The 21,375-nt window shown below is 41.7% G+C and overlaps 1 protein-coding gene across 1 annotated transcript; it reads right to left on the reverse strand.

Moving 5' to 3' along the window:
- On the reverse strand, window positions 1–3,648 carry LOC109840514 (tetraspanin-8-like). The gene is made up of 2 exons (XM_020409182.1): window positions 2,993–3,648; window positions 1–617 (listed from the first exon to the last, which is right to left on the reverse strand). Exons 1-2 carry the CDS (start codon window positions 3,497–3,499, stop codon window positions 303–305), a joined length of 822 nt encoding a protein of 273 aa, XP_020264771.1. The 5' UTR covers window positions 3,500–3,648; the 3' UTR covers window positions 1–302.

Genomic DNA, 21,375 nt, shown 5'->3' on the forward strand with positions numbered 1-21,375 from the left:
TTTCACGTGACACAACATTTTTAACTGATTTATCGGAACTACAAATCATCAATTGCTTCATCATCCGTAGAGCACAGACGCTCTACAACAGTAGGAAAATATTAACCAAAGAAATAGAAGAGTTTTCGAAAACTAGGTAACACTAGGGCAATCACAATGTATTTGTGTCTAAAGCTCCCAGTTACACGTCACAGCATCAATACAAAACCGAAAACTACACATGATAGGGTCAACACAGCTAACATAACCAGGGAGCATACCAAAATCCAGAATGTACAAAGAAGAACATCCGAGTGCTCGATTTAAGGATGTCCTTTCCATCTGGGATAAGCATAGTCCTCCCTGTTGTTCCTAAAGGCACAGCATCCAACAGAGTAGACAACGACGAGAAACACAAGGAAGATGATGTTCAGGATAGAGACCTTCTTCCAATCATCCTTGATGTTGGCGAGGACACCAGCCTTGCAAGATTCACAATCGTAACAGAGGGTGTTGGGATCGTTGTTCCAGACTGGGCAGTCGGTGTTGTTGGAGGCGAATCCATTTGCGGGCTTGTTCCATACAGTTGCGCTCTGGTATATGAAGCCACACGCTGTTGGAGGTTTGCAGCATCCAGACTGTAATTGAAAGCAGAGACCCAATTAGATGAAAAGGGTAAATTTCACAAAACTATTCTGAACCTATAAAAGGGCGTTTTGCACAAAACCCCTGAGATTTATAAATCATAGACAGCATCCTAAATTTTCAAGATTATACTACAAGCCCCTGATGGAATTCTCGCGAACTACCATTATACTTTTTACATATAGGGGTAAAATTATCCAAATCTTAGGGCGCGATAATTTAAAGTAGAAGTTGTCACAGTTAGTCATGGTACATGAGACAAATTCAGGGATCTTTTCCATGAGTTATAAAGTTCTGGGAGGTTTCGATAAATTTGCCCTTATTAGAGTAAAAATAAGGTTGTCCTATGCTGGACCATTTACAACGTATCACAGAATATACAGTATGATAGAAAGGGGAGCACGTTTGAAGCATTTTATAAGAAAAAGCCAAGATGCTAATAATTTGGATAAACAAAAGGAACACAACATGACTTAAAGTAAGGAGAGAGCATGTGAGTAGGGTTGAGAAAATGAAATTTGATCACCCACTTTGGATTAATAAAGTTAAAAAGATATTACAAAGGGCACCCTTGCCTTGGGGGTCCATAACTCAATGGCATTTCTAAAGTTGAAGGGTTGACTGTAGTTTCTAATGTGGGCTAACTTTTAAAGAGATCAATATTGCTCCTAAAGTAAAGTAGTTGCATGGTTAATAAAAGGGCTGCAAATCAGGTCCTATCTTTTAAAGATTATAACTTGCTCCACAAAAATATTTAAACACGTGAAATTCCAATGCATTTCACTCTATGGCGCCTTGAATGAAGAGGGCGTATGTAGAACTTGGATGAATATGTATAATAAAATCTAGACCTCTAGCTTTTTTCTAGTGGGCATGAGTGATAGAAGTTGAGAAAATATTATATAAATACAAAGAAATAAATAGTTATAATTGGAATCGAGAAGTTTTCTCTCCCTAGAACTTGATTAATAAAATATTACAATCAATAATTTCCCAACAAAATGTCTAAAAAATTTATGAACCTAATTTCATGCAGGGGTTAAAGGTTGAATTATAGCAGCTGAAGTGTGGATGATTGACTAAAGGCAGGGTACAGAAATAAACTAGAGCAATCATAGGAGCGTGCCAAATTGATAACTAGGTGTAGCATATTAAAACAAATCCAAATTCATGCCACCAGAGGAAATTCGAACTTTACACAGCATGTATAAATTTATACAAAATGTTGATTTGCCTTGAGAGTGAAACAGGCAAATAAAAATTTATTCTCCATGAAAATAAATAATCCCCTCCTTTCGTTCTATGATTTAAATCTCTCCCCCATTATAATTCTCAACTCGGTTACCTCTTATGACTCCTTATACTTCCTAATAACACGGAAGTTCCATGACCATCAGACATTAGAAGAATTAAGGGTGACCTTCACCCCTTTGCACTTGTCCTAAAATAAATAAGTGCAAATTGCAGAGTTTGGAGAGTTTCTCAGAGACAAAGCATCAAAGGTCAGACTGAATGCAGGTAAACAAATTACAGAAAAAGGAAATGGAAGCGAGAGCTAACTTTGGCGTACCAACTACAGGATGGAAAAATATAATACAGATAAAGATAGAAGGGAAAAAAAAGCATGTTATGCCCACTGCTCTTCATGTCTAAATAATATGATCTTGACGCTTGACCATCTTTCTATCACAGAACATGTAATGCAAAGTGCATACTAAAGTCAACTATTAATTCAGACAATATAATCATAATAACCACTGACTGATCACGGAATAATCATGCTAACCACTGACTGATCACGGAATAATCATGCTAACCACTGACTGATCACATAATAATATATTATAAGACAGTGAAGGCAGGATTCCAGGGTAATTCATCAGGTAATTTGCAAGAACTAGAGAAGGAAACTGAAGAATTCAGCCCAAAAACCCCAACAGAAATTGAAAAAGTACCACCAACGTAAAAACAATTTTGACCCAGAAAGGAAAAAACGAAAGAAAGCCAGAGCTCGGAACCCAAAAAACATGCTTCTGGAAAGAAAAAAAAATCAAGAAATTCAAGATTTTCTGAATTTTGAATTATTCATTTGATCAAGAAAGAGAAAAGGAAAGCTAATTTGATAAAAAATAATAATAATACTTACTTATTTGGCAGTGATAAAATTAGAAAAAGAATTACTAAGTTATCCCAGGAAGCCGTGAGTTGAACAAGCCTCAATCGAATCCTTAATAAAATTAACCGAGAATAGCCAAAAACCCAAATCCCAAAACCCCACAAGAATTCCTTGCAAATCGAACAAACCCATGAAAACCAAGAGCAAACCCAGATCTGAAAACACGCGTAAAGATACAGATTCATCTACTACCTGAAGCGGCGACAGATTCTCCTTCACGAACTGATCCAGAGTCCTGTTGCCATTCCCCTCAAACCTCTGGCAAACCTTGCTATCAACCAAACAGCTCCTGATCTTCCTCCAATTCTTGGAGCTCTCGACCCTCTTCTGCAGCCAGTTGGAGTAGTCCCCGAGCCTGTACTCCTTGTAGCCTCTCCCGGAGACAACCTCGCCGGCTCCCTTGTTGGTGACGACGAAGGCGAAGATGGTGAAGCAGAAGAGGAGGACGATGAGGAGGAACATGACGAGGAGGTAGATCCAGAGGAGGAGGGAGTTGCGGCAGCAGGCGCCGACGAGGCCGCAGAGGGAGACGACGAGGAGGAAGACGCCGATGGCGATGATGGGGGCCTGCAGGAACTTCTCGCAGTCGGTGGAGGAGCGGTGGGAGAGCCAGATGCCGCCGGCGAGGATCGGGATCGAGAGGACGAAGACGACCAAGTTCAGGATCCCGACGAGGTTGTTGCTCAAGCGGAACGCCATTGTTTTGTTTTGTTGATGAGAGAGGGGAGTTGAGGAGGTTGGAGTTTTTTTTTTGGGTATTTATTGGGTTTTTTTTTCGGAGGTGGTGGTTTCTTGAATTGGGGAGGAAATGACTAATGAGGGTGGGATTTTTGGGGGAGATGGCGGACTGAGTTTGGTGTTGATTGACTTGTTGGTGGCAGAGTAGAGGGGTATTTTAGTATTTCTCTTGTTAGCTTTATTTTTGAATCCTTATATACTAACGTAGAATATTTTAGGGTTTTTGCTACCATATTAGGCCCTAACTATTTGTTAATGTCATTTTAGACCTCAAATCTGCCTATCTTTAAATTAGAGTCCCAAATCATCATATTTGTTTGAAGCGAGGGCCTTATTTATAATAACTTAATAGATTTGAGGGTCTTATTTAGAAGAACTTAATTAATTGAAATAATTTAATAGATTTAGAGGTCTAATGTAGAAAAAGTTCAAGGGGTTCTAGTATAATAAAGCCCTATAATTTAAGTCTTTTCTATATTAGTCCATAAAACCTCTAATAAATCATTTAAATTTCTATTAGATCCCCAGTTGTTATATCTTTTAATACCTGGTTATTTGAAAAAACTTACTGAGATTGGGGAACCTAATAGCAAATTCAATGATTTGAGAAACTAATCTTTGATATTGGTTTTTTTAAATGTTTCATAGTTTAAAATGAGTGTCTCATGTTGTAGAAATTGTTATTTAGTACCTTATTTCGTAGTAGATACTCTAAATTAGTGTATTTGTGTTAAGGGGGTCATCATTTTTACCTTTGCACAGTGTAAAATACTTATAATTTTTTTCTATTACTGATTGTAAAATGACCATAATAAAATGAGTACAATTCCTTCAAAAACGCTTCATGGTGTGGGACAATTTGAACTACATAGGACATGTAAATTATCGAAATAATCTCATGCGCTCTCCCAATTAGGCTTAGAATGCTCTCCACACCGTACTGGAGTTCTAATAACATTTGTACTCATAGAGTAAAAACCAGTACATTTGCAAGCAACCAAAGAATATGCAGATTGGATCTGCATATCAAGAGTGAGGAAGGAAAACATATCATTTATTACCAAAGAATAAGCAAATTGGATCTGCATATCAAGAGTGAGGAAGGAAAACATATTATTTATTAAGGAACTTGTTAAATACTACTATCATGTCCTGACAATTGTTATTGGCAAAAGTCATTTATTCACAAGCACTTGATAACGTATTAATAGAAATTTTTACAGGTCATGATTAAATTTTGAAATATATACTCATCTCTTACATCATGAAGGGCTTCATTTTTGTAAATGTCCTTAATTCTCCCATCTCTTCCACTTGTTAACACGCTATTCCAGTTCCGAAATAACATTATTTGTAAATTAATAATAATCTGATCGTGATCGGAAACATTCGAATCATACACAACATAACATGGATACCCATAGTTTTCCAAGACCGAAGTAATTTGCCTACTTTCCACGAATCAGCTGATAAAACAATATAAAAATACCGCGGGGATGTTGAAAACGTGAAGAAGTCGTGAAAAGGTCACTATCTTTAAGCAGTTGCCGCGTATGATTAGGTAAAAGGATATAAAGAGAAGACGAGTCATTTTTGTTTAATAACAACTCATTGTCGTTTGGACTCATTTTAAAAGATGAGTTGTCTTTCCTTGTAAGTACTCATTTAAGACGACAAAATGAACCAATGTCCTTTTTCTATTGAAGGAAGAACACGGCGATGGGAGGTGAGGATGGAGGGGCCCACGAAGTTTGTTGAGAAAAAAACACTAGACGTTACTCGGTGACACGCTGACAGTAACCGGTGGTTGAAGGTAACGATGAAGTGCGGGAGAACGACACGCGCCTCCATGTTATGTTTTAGTCTGCATTTGTGTTTTTTCAATGGGTAAAAGCAAAGTAAATGTATGTGAACAAAGTATTTGGATTACCGTCTCAACTATAACCCCGACTAATGTGCTAAGCATAATGGACATGGTAAGTCTTGATCACTTAATAGTATAGACTGTATAGTAGGTTAAGGTTCTTGGTTAATATGGTTCTCAATCTATGTAGTTGTGCTCTAATTAAAAAGTTTTAAAGATTGGTGAGGGTGAATAAGACTCAGTATAGACTTGTAAATCTTCATTATTATCACGACTTTGGGGTTTTGTTACAACAAAAGCGCTTTTTAACATGCTACCAAAATAATCTGAGTTAGGATCACATTGTTGCGCGAGGTCGGATTTCAATCAATCAGGAGGACACTAAATTCATGGAAATATATTATTGTAAAAAATTTTAATCCTCAACTCTTACCCAAATTTAAGAGCCTTGATGTAGCAGAAGAAACCTTTTGACAAATATTTGTACATGATGAGATGTCTATTATGAAACTCGGGTTGGATTGTTAGATCTTATAAAAAGTTAAGATCTAAACCATAAAACCATGATTGATTCAAAGAGATTTATAAGAATCAAAAGAAAAGAGCGGAAGCTTATACCTGAATCCATAGATTAAACTTGAGATGTGTTTTGGATCTGCTAACCTTAGGGTTTCTCTAGCCAAATTTCTCTCTAGATGGGGGTGAAGAGAATTAGAGAATGTAACCCTACATTAGGGACCATAACCCCTTATTTATAGGTGTTGTACATTTGTAATTTGGTCACTCATCAAATTACAATTACAACATGGTATCTGCACATATAACCATATGATTAAATTAAATACCCATCAACCCAAATTAATTAATCACTTTAGTGGGTTATCCTGAAGGATAGCAATACACACAGATTAATCATAAGTGTCCACAAATAGATTTAATTAGATTTAAATCCAACATGGATTTTTAAGCCATGCATAATGGATGATATCCAAGATTGCGTATTCGAGAACCTTTTTGATGTTAACCCTTGGGTTTGATCCTAGCTCGATCTTTTCCATGCGGTTGGTGATTTGCAGTTCGGCTTGGTGGACCGAGTTAAGGCACTAGGTTAGGCTTACGCACAATTGGATATGAGCCTCTTTATAGTATGGGCTTCGGGCCCATTATTTCAAATGGGTGACCAGCTATTGATGTTTATGAAGGAGATTTCGTTGAACTTGACAACGTGGGGGACTACAACTGTAGGTCTAGGATCATAGATGCATGTAAGTCCCTTCGTTCCGATTCACACAACAGGAACGGGAGTGTGACGCCGTGACCATTTATTAAAATCAGGTAGAGGGGGGTAGATTTACATGGTCAGGAAACAAGGTACGCTTTAGGTTCGGTTTTGAAAGGTAGGAATTTGAGTATCTCAATGTATAATTTTCTGCAAGAGTCAAATACAAGGATCAATGGTCATAAAAGAATTCTCAAGTCGTCACTAAAATACACTTTTTATTTTTTATTTATCTGAAGATGGTTGTTTTATTCAAAATAGTAATTAATTTGAATTTTGAATCAGAATGCAAGGTACACAACACAATTGCTAGTGCATCGTGTTCCAAGAAGATGGAACCTAGCTAGATCGTGGTTCAGTATAGCGTCTCATGGTCCAAGTATTTATGTCATGGATAATTTCTATAATATAAAAGAGGGTTCAAATTATTATTACCTAAAGTAAATACCTGAATAGAAAAGCTTAATTTCTCCAATGACCAAATCTCCAAGGTCTACCCAAAGCAACCTCTGGTAGCTTTATTATCATGAGGTGGAATCAAATGCTTCATGCTGTCATGTCGCTAGCTTTGAATATGTCCTGCATAAATGGAGTAGAGTACAAAACTTTTCGATGAAAAACTTGAAGATGCTAGAAAAAATAGCCATTATTTTATCTCAACAAAATATGGGAAAATAATAAAAGTAAGGAAAGGTGAGGCAACACAAAAGATCTATGACTTCATAAGTTTATTTGTTCTAGGCTTCTAGCAACAATTATCTTCATAAACAAGCTATCATGACAATGGGGCTGGATCTGGTCAGGCTCAGGTCGGTTCTGATATTTGAGAAACCCAGACTTGATTCCTTCCGATAATTTATAGTTAATTGGATCCAACCTTTTAAGTTTAATTACATCACGAGAATAATTGAATCTTATACCCTACTTTCTTTTTGTGAGTAAAGTTTGCACTACTTTCTGTCGGATGGATAAGAGTTTAAAGAAGTATAATAAGGGGGTGTTTGGTTCATTCATTTTAGAGAAAAGTTTTGAGAAAACAACTGACAATGATACTTTTGTAAATAATAGATTTCTGTAACCTATGTTTGGTTCAAAAAAATTTATAGAAATATTTTCTATAAAGTAGGGAAAATTATAGTATTTTATGGAAATCAACTTCTTCTCCAAGTGAGGGTCTGTTTGGTTGATTTCCTAATTAAAAACCAAGAAATGGAAATGAAAATGTGGAAATCTCAAAAAGTGTAATTTCATCCATTTTCATCCCTAAAACTCACCCACAACATCCAACAAAATATTATTTTCATCTAACAACTCATCCACAACATCTAATAAAATATTATTTTCATCCAACAACCCATCCACCACATCTAATAAAATATTATTTTCATCCACAACATCACTCAACTCATCTCATCTCATCATTTCAAATCACTTACATCATCCTATAATATGGTGACAACTCATCTCATCTCATTAACATTTTATTTCCACTCATTTCCTCCCAAAAGTTTAGGAAAACGATTTCCTTAAGTGTGGGTCACATCATTCAATAATATAATGATAACTCATATCATCTCATATATTTTCTTATTTTTAAGAACTAGTATGTACCCCGTGCCAAGCACGGCCCTCACCTTTTTTCTATCATTGCACTTGAAACACCTCTCCTCTTAGTTTTAATTACATATTATTATTGTACAATTAAAATTATAAAGCATATTAAACTTTATGTTTAAACAAATTCCCATATGACACGTACATGAAGTTGCTATAAATTATTCCCTTATGCTGATAGGCACACGTGTCTATTGTGACTTATTGTCTAGTTAATCGGGAGTAATGGTTGATGTAGGCATCTAAAAATGCCTATAGGCGTCTGCACACAGCTCGAGATAAAGAGAAGGCGATGAACGTCATTATCCAAGTCGAAGGGGATTATCCGAGTCAAAGAGGATCATCTGACGCCGACAAGCGCATGAAGCGAATCAACGTTGATGACGTGGCGACGAACCACCATGACGGCTAACGCCAAGTGGCTCGCACGCTCATCAGCCATCAAATCGGTAAACCAAGTGACCCGTGCGCTCACCGGCTACCTCCAAGTGGCCCGCGCACTTATCAGCCACCTCCAAGTGGCCCGCACGCTCATCGGCTACCAAAAAGGCAAACCAAGCGTCCCGTGCGCTCACCGGCCACCTCCAAGTAGCCCGCACACTCATCAGCCAGCAAAATGGCGAACTAAGTGGCATGTACGCCCGTCGGCCACCGTCAAGCTATCCATGCATTCACAAAACGAACCGAGGAAGCGTACAAATCAACGAAACGATGAAATACGCGTAACGACAGAACAAGTCAAAACCCGAAAAACTGATAAAGCCTTTGGCGGCCGAGTCGCGCCAAAGCGACCAGGCCAGACCAGTGGCTCCCCCCCCGGCCGAGCCACCATTTGGTGGCCCGGCCAAGGCCGAGCCACTTCGGTGAATTGGCCAGAATCGGTTTTTTCGGTTCTTTTATGGATTCTTTCAGGATTTGGGCCGGGCCGAGCCACCATTTGGTGGCTCGACCAATCTTGATCCAAAAACACCCCTTTTCGGTTTTCGACGGGTTTTCTCGGGATTTGTTCGTTCCTGAGCATCCTAACTGATCTGATACTATCTCTAAACATGGTTAATCAGTTATTAACTGAAGATAAGGAGGAATCACTCGTTCTTATCCAAAAAACCCCCAGCCGAAGCCTATAAATACGAGCTCGGGGGCTCATTTCAAAAGTTGGAAATCAAGAGGGTGAAACGCTGCTGAATTGGAGAGTGGAGCCATGAATTTACAGCGAGGGTTAACAGATCTTGGCGAATTCCTGTACATAAAGAGTGGAGTTCGAGAGATCTAAGACCCATCCCCTATTCCTCCGGATTTAAGCTTAGTCTTAAATCTAGAGAAGAGACGTGATCTCGCTTGGTCGGGATCATCGCTGTAGCGATTACTTCCTTCGTGAAGTAAGAGCTTTGATCAACTTAATCTGTCAACCGGATCTGATCTGTGACGGTCCACGAATATTAACGTCCCCGGCACAGGCGAAGTTCCAACGTAAGCAGCGGGTGATAAACATCCGTTGCGCTATTTGACAAGAGTTATAATCTTTATTTTTATTGTATAAAGAAGATCTTATAAAAAGATCGAGTTTTTCTTTTTATTTGAGTTTTTTATAACGACCAAAGTTGTGATAGATTCGAAGCAATAAAAACAACGACTTTTGACCCAAACAAGCTGGCGACCACAGTAGGAGCCAATAGCTTCACTACCGAAGCTGTCATGCCGCAACCACGGATCCAGATCCCCGGTTTACGAAGAGGTCAAGTACGAGTTCGACCAATTGAAATTCGAGGAGTATTTGTCGTCCTCCTCCTCCAGATCCTCCGCCCCTCGCGAGCGTAGGAAGATCAAGACCTCCGTTGCTGCTGCCATCTCGCCTTATAACGCCCCTCCGGCCTCCAACAAGGTCGGATCTGCAGATCTGGACTCCTCCTCAATCAAGGAGATAATTACTGTAGCTGCGCCAACTTTATCGAAAAGAGCTCGCCAAAGGCGGCGACAACGCCTCGCGCGCCAGCTGGCCAAAGCCTTGGAGCCAGTTAATGGAATCCGCTATGAAGCGTATCTAAAGTCTAGGATGCGCCAAGCGCCGCAACAGCGAGCAGTCAATTCCTCCAAGCCAACAGCGAATGAATGGATCCAAGTCAAACGGACCCGCTTAACCCTCAAGGAGCGCATTCAGAAGCACCGTGCCTTGATTGCACACGCACGAATTCTCATGCAAGAAGCACAGAAGCTGAAGCAAAAGGAGGTGATCAAGAAGCCACCGAAACCACGCTAAGTCTGGAAACCAAAGTCCAAAACGGCTTCGACAAAAACTCAAACAGTGCCCGGAACTGCTGGAATGCGCAAACCACCATCTGGTGGCTCGGCCAGAACCGAGCCACCAAATAGTGGCTCGGCCCAAGCCGAGCCACCAAGTGGTGGTTCACGCTGGTTCACACTCAGTTCGGTTCAGTTCGCAACTGATTCGCCTCCTACAGTCCCATTTAAGCCTCCGACAACCCCTGTTTCTGTCCCGATGAATCACACACTTTCGACAGAGCCCCATGGCAGCATGAACTTGTCCCGATTCAAGATGAGGATGGCGGATCGCCTGGGTCCTTTGCATGAGGACCGAGGTAAAGTTCTGATCAAAGAACGCTTGGGTTCATTGACTGAACCCCGAGCAACTCATCAAGCTAGGGGTCGCACACGCCCTCACGACAAATTAGAGCCTTCCTATAATAGGAAAACTCCTGTAACTGACCGCTTTGGACTGTGAGTCAGTGCCCAAGAGCCCGTTAAGGTCCCACGCTCAAGAAAGCGTAGCTCCAAGCGTGTGACTCTTGAAAATGCCATCAAGGAAATAAGTCCTCAGAAGGAAACGTATTCGTCAGACGATGATGTTATACTTAAGAAGTCGTGCCAACACGCGATAGATTGCTCTGGTCATCATGCCGATGAGTTGTACTATCGGACTGAGGGTACGAATGAATCTCGAAAGAGAGATTCCCGGGAGATGGACTTTTATTGTCCGTGTACCAAAATTATCAGGGTAGTATTATCAGTGTGTAGCTGCCCCAAGACCACTCCACAGAGGGTCTCGGTATTCCAAAGGCTTTCCTTTGAAGCGTCAAAACCCAAATTAAGGCATTTTCACAAAAGAAAATCGGTCGTTCGAGATGATGAATTCCCAGAAGTTACCATTAACATGGTCAACAAGGAAAAATCTCCCATGGTTTCAAGCGGGTCTAGTCCTAACTTTTCTTCAGGAAGAAGAGTCAATTCGGGAATAGCCCAATTAATGTCTCGGCTCCAGCTAGAAGCTGTAGGCCCTAAACAATCCGCAGTCACCATCAACATGGATGATAAGGGAAAGTCGATTCAACCTTCTAATTCTGATCCCCTCATATCACATCGTCTGACCCGTTTGCGGTCAGGAACCACTAGACGCAGGGATTATTAAAGGATGAATAGAGGACTATCCTCAGATGACGAAGCGTCAGACGCTTGCTCTGCAATTGCTTCAAACGCTACTGTATCCAGCCCATGGCAATCCCGTGAAGTGCTCACCATCACTCCTGACCAAATAACTCAGATGATGCTCCCGCTAAACAAAAAGAAGAGTTTAAGGTTGAAATAGAATTGACCATACAACGGATGAGGGAGTTACATGACCTGCAACTTTAAGCCTTATCAAGACAGATTGGTGAATCCAGTCATCGCAATGATGTAGTAGAGCAAGTCAATGTAGTAGATAGTGATCCAAAACTGGATGAGACTATCAACATTGATGTAGGCGTCAAAAAAATGCTTACAGACATCCAAATACTACTCAAGACAAAGAAAAGGCGATAAACGTCATTCTCTTAATCAGGGGGAATCATTCAAAGGAAGTGAGACGACATGTACACACAACCAAACAGCGCTTGGTGTCGCGGCTCAGGCGCGGCAGATCATGGTGTCGCGACCATGGCGCGACAGCATATGGTGCCGCGGCTAAGGCGCGGCAGCATATCATGCCGCGGCTAAGGCGCGACAGCCTAAGGTGTAGCGGCTATTATAGGGCGTGCTATGGCGGTTACGAGGCAGTTATATGATGATTATTTGGAGTCCACGTGGCGGCATATCAGAGGTAGAACGTGTGCTGATGTGGACAAGCAGTTAAACCACGAGAGAAGTGGTTAAAGGTCGTGGGAGAACGGTTTCAAGTACGATGAAACGTGCTGGTAACTGCCTCTTTGGCCGCGGCAGTCCATACTGCCGCGCCAATAGCCGCGGCAGTATAGACTGCAGCGGCCAAAGAACAGTTACCCGGTCGGTTGTTTTGCCCCCATTTCTACTGTTGTGCATTCCTACCCCTATAAATACCTCCCTAGACACGAAATAAAAGAGAGAGAGCATTTTGGGAACAGATTGGAGCATAGAGCCTTGAGTTTTTGGTGAATTAGAGCAAGAGAGAGAGAGAGAGTCTTCCTTCTTCACAAACACCCTCAAGAAGCTTTTGGCGATTCCTAGAGATCTAAGCTCTGACTTGATCTTTAGAAGAGTGAACATCTTACATCGATAAGATATTCGCTTCAAATTCTTACTTCGATAAACGAAGGAAGAATCATTAAACCCCTCATGATTCAATCAGAATCTGTGATTTGGTGGTCCACGAGTCAAAGCGCTCCCGGCACAGGCAAAGATCCCACGCAAGCAGCGATCCAAACAACGATCCTGCGTTTGTTTCTAAAAAGTTGTAATCTTCCTTTTGTTATGTAAAAGAAGTCTTATAAAAAGGCTATCTCTCTTGAATTTGTTGTAATCGACTGAAGATATAATGAATTCCACAGCAAAACCAACTTTTGACACAAACAAGCTGGTGACCACAGTGGGAGCCAACGGTCTCGCTGCCGAGACCGTCGTGTTGCAGCCGATCAAGATTCCAGTTGAATCCACGATCAAATACGAGTTTGACCAAACCAAGTTTGAAGAATATCTCTCATCATCTTCTTCAAGATCTTCATTATCTCGCAAGTACAAGAAGATCTCATCATTGAAGAAGGCTTATACGCCAAAGAAGGCTAAAAGTGAAGACTCTCGCCCAATCGTTGTTGAGGCCTTACCTCGCAACATTATCCCGACGATCCCCAAAGCCGGAAGCTCTGCTCATAATGATTCCACCCTAATTAAGGAGTCATTCGATCGAAGTTCGCCAACTCTGACGAAGAGGGCTCGTCAGAGGTGACGCCAACGTCGCGCTCGTCAATTGGCTAAGGCCTTGGAACAAACCGATGAAGTTCGTTACTACGCGGACCTAGAGTCGAGGAGGCATCGATTGGTTCAGTTGTCTCAACGACCAATCACTCATGTCTCTGCTAAACTCACGACGGAGGAATGGACTATTGTCAAGAGGGCTCGTTCGACCCTCAAAGAACGTATACAAAAACATCGTGCAAATGCTGCTTATGCCCGTGCGCTCTTACAACAAAGGCAAGAAGGGAAGAAGGAAACAGTGTCTATGGAAGCACTAAAGAATCACAAAGTATGGATCCCCAAATCCAAACTCGTACGAAAATCGGGTCTGCAGGTCCCATCCTTTGACCGTGGCAGTCTTCACTGCCGCGACACATCCTTTAACCGCGGCAGCTTCCACTGCCACGGCACATCTTCCCGCGGAACACCCTTCAACCGCGACAATCTCCCTTGTCGCAGCCAAAAGAAAACTTCCAATGCCTCTCTTTTGACTCCGTCGACATCCATTCCTGGTCCGTCTACTGCAATCACTGCTGATATGTTACCAGTGAAGTCATGGGTCAGTCCTGACTTGTCAAAATTTAAGATCGTAATGGCGGATCGCCTCGGTCCTTTACCTGATGATCGAGGTAGAATTCCAGTCAAAGAACGTTTGGGTCCAGCGAATGAACCCCAAATAGATTCTTACACTGGGGGTCGTAAGTATCCTCCTATCAAGTCACAACAACTCCAAGATGGGAAAACCCTAATTTCTACTCATTTGAGAGTTCGTAACGAGACTCAGGAGCCTATTAAGACTCTGCACTCGCAAGAGGGTGGTTCTAAACATGCGACTCCTGACGTGACCTTGGATCGTTCAAATGCGACAACTAGTTGTCATGAGAACGCCAGCAAGGCTTTACATCCTCAGAAGAAGACATGTTCGTCAAAAGACATTGTTATACCTGGGGGCTCATACCAACAGATGATAGGATTCTCCGGTAATTATACCGATGAGTTATACTATCAAGCTGGGGGTGTGAACAAAACTCGAAAGAGGATTGTTCGAAAAATGAGCTCTCATTGTTTCTATATGCGACTCATTAGAGCAGTACTGTCAGAATGTGACTACTCCAAACGAGAAGCCATCCTGCAAAGAGTCTCAGTGTTCCAGAGGATTTTCACCGAGATGTTGAAGCCTAAGCCGAAACATTTCCGTGAGAGAAGATCAGCTGTCCAAGATGGTGAATTCCCTAAAGTCACCATTAATATGGTTGATAAAGGAAAATCTAAGCGGCATTCAAATAAATCAAACCCCGACTTTTCCCCGGGAGGAAAAGTCAATTCAAGAATTGCGCAAAGGATGTCTCGACTCCAATTAGGAGCCATCAGACGCAGTGATTACAAGAGAATGCATGAAGGAACATCCTCGGAAGATGAACTTTCAGACACTTGTTCAGCCATTGCTTCTGATGATACAATGTCTAGCACGGGACAAACCAAAGAAGTGTTCACAATCACTTCTGATCAGTTTGCTCAAATACTTCAAGAAGCTCTAGCGAAGCAACGTGAAGAAATTAGAGCTGAGATGAAGACAGAGATGGAGTTAGCTATCCAACAAATGAGAGAAGTGCTAACTCAACGGCCTCAACCTCCTGAGTCCAGTCAGCGAGCTGAATCCAGCCGCCACACTCAGAATGTTGTAGATGACAGTGATCCAGAAGTGGATGAAGTCATTATGGCTGATACACCTCCCAATGACAATAACACTGGGGGTGGTTCAACAGATCCTCCCAATAACAATATTGGGGGTGGTTCAATTGCACCGCTTAGTAACACTGGGGGTGGCCCAATTATTTCTGCTCAACATCACTCAGAGAGAGATGAAGATGAGGACAAGAAAATGCAAGACCTTGAAAACAAAGTCAATGCTTTGATGTCCGCTTAGGAAGTAAAGAAGACGGGTATTCCGTGTCCCTATCCAAGAGAATGGGATTCAATATCGTACCCGTCAAAATTCAATCTGATTAACTTCACACCATTTGATGGGAAGAGCTCGTCTATTCAGCACTTGATTTATTTCAAGTCTTATTTGGGCATGATCTCTGGAAATGAGGCTTTAATAGTCCGGTCATTCGTTGGCACCCTTCGCGGGTCGGCCTTCGATTGGTATCGGCGTCTCAAGCCAGGAAGCATCAATTGTTGGGATGACATGAAAAGTTTGTTCCTCAGTAATTTCTTCGATGATGACACCGAAGTATCAATCGGAACCCTTTTGGATGAGAAGCAAAAAGACGGAGAGTCGGTCGATAATTTTGTCAAACGCTTCCGTAACAAAGCAATGAATTACAGAGATCCTATTACAGAGGAGTTTATCCTGCAAACATGCCACAATAATCTCTCCATCGATGTCCTGGAAGCCCTGGGGATCGTACCATCCAAAACTTGGAAATAGTTAAAATTATGTGGCGAACAAGCTGGACACTTTCTTAAAAGAAAGAAAGTTGAGAGAGGTCAACCGACGACATCCGCAATTCCTGTGAACGCAACTCTCGATCCGAGGTTCCAAAAGGAGTATTCTTTCGAAGATGATGAAGCTCCAGCCATCTTAAAATACCTCATCGCCAACGACAAGATCAAGCTACCACCTATTAAAGATCAGGAGAGAGCTAAGAGGATTACGGATCCAAACTACTGTGCATACTACAGAAGGGTTCTTCATCCCACTAAGGTTTGTTTTGGACTCAAAAACAAAATCCAAGCCTTAGTTGACTCCGGCGTCATAACGGCGAAACAAGCCAAATAAAGACGTCTCATACTCCATTGGATACACGAGTATAAACCGTTTCCCCCTAACTCCGAAGAGTATAAGAGTATAAACTGCTTCTTCATGTAACTCCATTGGGTGCACAAGTATAAACTGTTTCCCCTCACTCCAAAGAGTATACGAGTATAAACTGCTCCTCGATACTCCAATAGGTATATGAGTCTAAACTGTTTCCCACTCTTGACGGGAAGTTCCTGGAGAATTCTTTTACATGTAATATTCTTAAGGATAACCCGGTCATGTAACTCAGTATGATGTTAGACTCAGTTTCGCGAAGAAAGCTGGGGGTGGGTGGTTCGTGTAACAGAAGTTCCCAAAAGAATATTATATATAATTTTCTTAGGGATAACCCAATCATTACAAACAAAATGATAAACACTACATCCCCACGGTGATTTCCGAATACTCTTTTGCTGAGTTGAGATTCGATCACTTCGTTGGATCAATCTTTCTTCACAAATTCTCATTTGGTCAAACATTTAAACAGTTAGGACCAAAGCCAAAATCCCCTCTCGATTCTTTCCATGAACGAGAGGTCCACAAATTGAACGGTCAAACATTTAAACAGTTAGGATCGCCTCAAGTCCCCATTTGGTCAAACCTTTAAACAGTTAGGACCAAAGCCAAAATCCCCTCTCGATTCTTTCCATGAACGAGAGGTCCACAAATTGAACGATCAAACCTTTAAACAGTTAGGATCGTCTCAAATTCCCATCTGGTCAAACCTTTAAACAATTAGGACCAAAACCAAAATTCTCTCTCGATTCCTCCATGAACGAGAGGTCCACCAATTGAACGATCAAACCTTTAAACAGTTAGGATCGTCTCAAATTCCTATTTGGTCAAACCTTTAAACAGTTAGGACCAAAGCCAAAATTCTCTCTCGATTCCTTCCATGAACGAGAGGTCCACAAATTGAACGATCAAACCTTTAAACAGTTAGGATCGTCTCAAATTCCCATCTGGTCAAACCTTTAAACAGTTAGGACCAAAACCAAAATTCTCTCTCGATTCCTCTATGAACGAGAGGTCCACCAATTGAACGATCAAACCTTTAAACAGTTAGAATCGTCTCAAATTCCCATTTGGTCAAACCTTTAAACAGTTAGGACCAAAGCCAAAATTTTCTCTCGATTCCTTCCATGAACGAGAGGTCCACAAATTGAACGATCAAATCATTAAACGGTTAGGATCGTCTCAAAACTCCCACTTGGTCAAACCTTACTACAGTTAGGACCACAGCCAAAACCTCCTTTTGATTCATTTTGCGAACAAAAGGTCCCCTTTTGAGTTGAATAGTCAAACCTTATGACAGTTAGGATTATTCAAACCAATCTAGATTCTCTAAGTGGAGATCCCACTTCGAGTTTCCTTTGCACCAAGAGATAGAATATAAAATTCTTCCTCTCCGATTTTGGGTTCATCTCTACCAACAAACAAGAGACCACGAGATAGAATATAAAATTCTTCCTCTCCGACTTCGGGTTTATCTCTACCAACAAACAAGAGACCACGAGATAAAATATAAAATTCTTCCTCTCCGATTTCGGGTTCATCTCTACCAACAAAAAAGAGACCATATTACTCCAATGGGTGCACGAGTCTAAACTGTTTTCCTACCCTCAACAGGAAGTTTCTGGAGAATATTACTCAAAATATTCTTAAGAATAACCTGATTACCTCTCAACGGGTATATGAGGTTAAACTATTTCCCGAACACTCCAATAGAGTATATGAGTATAAACTATTTCTCCATTCTTCGACGGCAGTTCTAATTCAAGACTTCGACAACGGCCAAGCGATAAACGCAGCACTGGAGGAATCTTAGCTATTCTACAAAGCACTGAATAGGCTAAAAGATGAAGAAGTCAAAGATTGAAGCCATTCACAGACCATTCTACGCAATTTCCTCAACAAAGTACTGAAGAAATTGTAAGGAAAACTTATCATATCCAAAGTGTCCCAGACTCCTCTAAAAAAAATGATGAGTCTGAGATACTTTGGAGGGGGTATCTGTAGGCGTCAAAAAAATACTTACAGACATACAAATACTACTCAAGACAAAGAAAAGACGATAAACGCCATTCTCTTAATCAGGGGGAATCATTCAAATGAAGTGAGACGACATGTACACACAACCAAACAGCGCTTGGTGTCGCGGCTCAGGCGCGGCAGATCATGGTGCCGCGGCCATGGCGCGGCAGCATATGGTGCCGCGGCTAAGGCGCGGCAGCATATCGTGTCGCGGCTAAGGCGCGACAGCCTAAGGTGTAGCGGCTATTATAGGGCGTGCTATGGTGGTTACGAGGCAGTTATATGATGATTATTTGGAGTCCACGTGGTGGCATATCAGAGGTAGAACGTGTGCTGACGTGGACAAGCAGTTAAACCACGAGAGAAGTGGTTAAAGGTTGTGGGAGAACGGTTTCAAGCACGATGAAACGTGCTGGTAACTGCCTCTTTGGCCACGGCAGTCCATACTGCCGCGCCAATAGCCGCGGCAGTCTTTTTGGCCACGGCAGTCCACACTGCCGCACCAATAGCCGCGGCAGTGTAGACTGTAGGGGCCAAAGAACAGTTACCCGGTCGGTTGTTTTGCCCCCATTTCTATTGTTGTGCATTCCTACCCCTATAAATACCTCCCTAGACACGAAATAAAAGAGAGAGAGAGCATTTTGGGAACAGATTGGAGCATAGAGCCTTGAGTTTTTGGTGAATTCGAGCAAGAGAGAGAGTCTTCCTTCTTCACAAACACCCTCAAGAAGCTTTTGGTGATTCCTAGAGATCTAAGCTCTGACTTGATCTTTAGAAGAGTGAACATATTACATCGATAAGATATTCGATTTAAATTCTTACTTCGATAAACGAAGGAAGAATTCCCAAAACCTTCACGATTCAATCAGAATTTGTGAATCGGTGGTCCACGAGTCAAAGCGCTCCCGGCACAGGCAAAGATCCCACGCAAGCAGCGATCCAAACAACGATCCTGCGTTTGTTTCTAAAAAGTTGTAATCTTCCTTTTGTTGTGTAAAAGAAGTCTTATAAAAAGGCTATCTCTCTTGAATTTGTTGTAATCGACCGAAGATATAATGAATTCCACAGGAAAACCAACTTTTGACGCAAACAATTGATACCCATCCCGACAATAATAACGCTGGGGTTGGTCTCATTGATAATGACAACGCGGAGGTGGTCCCACCGATAATGGCAACGCTGGGGGTAGCCATGCTATTCCTCCCTAAAATTGCCCAAAGCAAAATACAAGCGAGGATGAGAAGATGAAGGAGCTGTAAAATAAGGTGAAAGCCTGGATGTCCGCCCAAAAAGTAAAAAAGACCGGTATTCCGTATCCCTATCCAAGGGAATGGGACGTAATCCCGTATCCAACAAAATTTAACCCGATCAACTTCATGTCATTCGACGGGAAGGGCGCCCCCACTCAACATTTGATCTACTTTAAGTCTCATTGGGGCATAATTTCCAGGAATGAGCCCCTGATGGTGCGGTCATTCGTTAGAATCCTTTGCGGGCCTACCTTCGATTGTTACCGCCGACTCAAGCCAGAGAGCATCAATAGCTGGGACGACCCAGAAAACCTGTTCCTCGCCCACTTCTTTGATGATGACACCGAGGTGTCAGTCAGGACACTCTTCCATGAGAAGAAAAAAGACGGAGAACTGCTCGCCGACTTTGTCAAACGCTTCTGGAGTAAGGCAATAAATTGTCGAGATCCGATCACGAAGGAATTCATCCTATAAACTTGCCACAACAACCTCTCTTTGGACGTGTTGGGAGTTATGGGATTAAACCCGTCCAAGACTTGGAAAGACTTGAAGGTGCGCGGCGAACAAGCCGAACGCTTCATCAGAAGAAAGAATACCGAAACAAGCCAGCAGTCAATGCCTGTGGTTGCTGGTGATAGTAATCAGACGTCACAACAACAACCTCAAAAACAGCAAAGGCTTCCAGATTCGAGACTCCAAAAAGAGTACTCTTTCAAGGATGAGGAAGTTCCAGATTTTTTCGAGTACCTCCTGAATAACGATGAGATCGAACTACCACTTATTAAAGATCAGGAGGGAGCTAAAAGGATTACGGACCCAAACTACTGTGCGTACCACAGGAGGGTTCTCCATCCTACTGAGGTTTGTTTCGGTCTAAAGAACAAGATTCAAGCCTTAATAGACTCTGGCGTTATAACGCTAGAATAAACCGAATGACATTGCACCACTCCGAAGAGTATACGAGTATTAACTGTTTCTTAATACTCTAACAGGTATACGAGTCTAAACTATTTCCTTTCTTTCACGAGAAGTTCCTGGAGAGTGCCATGCATGATATTCTTAAGGATAACCCGATCATCCAACTAAGTACAATGTTAGACCTAGGTTCGAAAATAAAGCTGGGGGTGGGTGATTCATGTAACGGGAAGTTCCAGGAAGAATGCTACATGTAATTTTCTTAGGGATAACTCGATCATTACGAACAAAGTGATAAACACTAAACTCCTACTGTGATTTCTGAACACTCTTTTGCTGAGACGAGATTCGATCACTTCGCTGGATTAATTTTCCCTCACAAAACTCCCATAGGTGTTTGACGACTCACAGTCTTCCACCATAAAATCCCCCACCGATCAGACTAATTAACGGTGGGACCACCAAAATTCCTCTCGGTTGAATCCACTCAAACTCCTGCTATGTCTGTGTACTCAACCCTCTCATTGTTAGAGTCCGGACATAGTACTCAAAATTTTAATCTCCTGATCATTGACAATTGTTAAATCCCTCTGTGTTAAGTATTTATCACTTAACACCAGGAACCCCCTTTGAGTGATTTGTACGAATCAACACTCCCATTGTGAGTTACACTCCCACTCTCACTTGGTCAAACCTTTAAACAGTTAGGACCACAACCAAAATCCCCTCTCGATTCCTTCCATGAATGAGAGGTCCACAAATTAAACGATCAAACATTTAAACAGTTAGGGTCGTCTCAAATTCCCATCTTGGTCAAACCTTTAAACAGTTAGGACCACAACCAAAATCCCCTCTTGATTCCTTCCATGAACGAGA

Source organism: Asparagus officinalis, chromosome 5, assembly GCF_001876935.1.
Source record: "Asparagus officinalis chromosome 5, Aspof.V1, whole genome shotgun sequence".
Classification (NCBI taxonomy): domain Eukaryota; kingdom Viridiplantae; phylum Streptophyta; class Magnoliopsida; order Asparagales; family Asparagaceae; genus Asparagus; species Asparagus officinalis.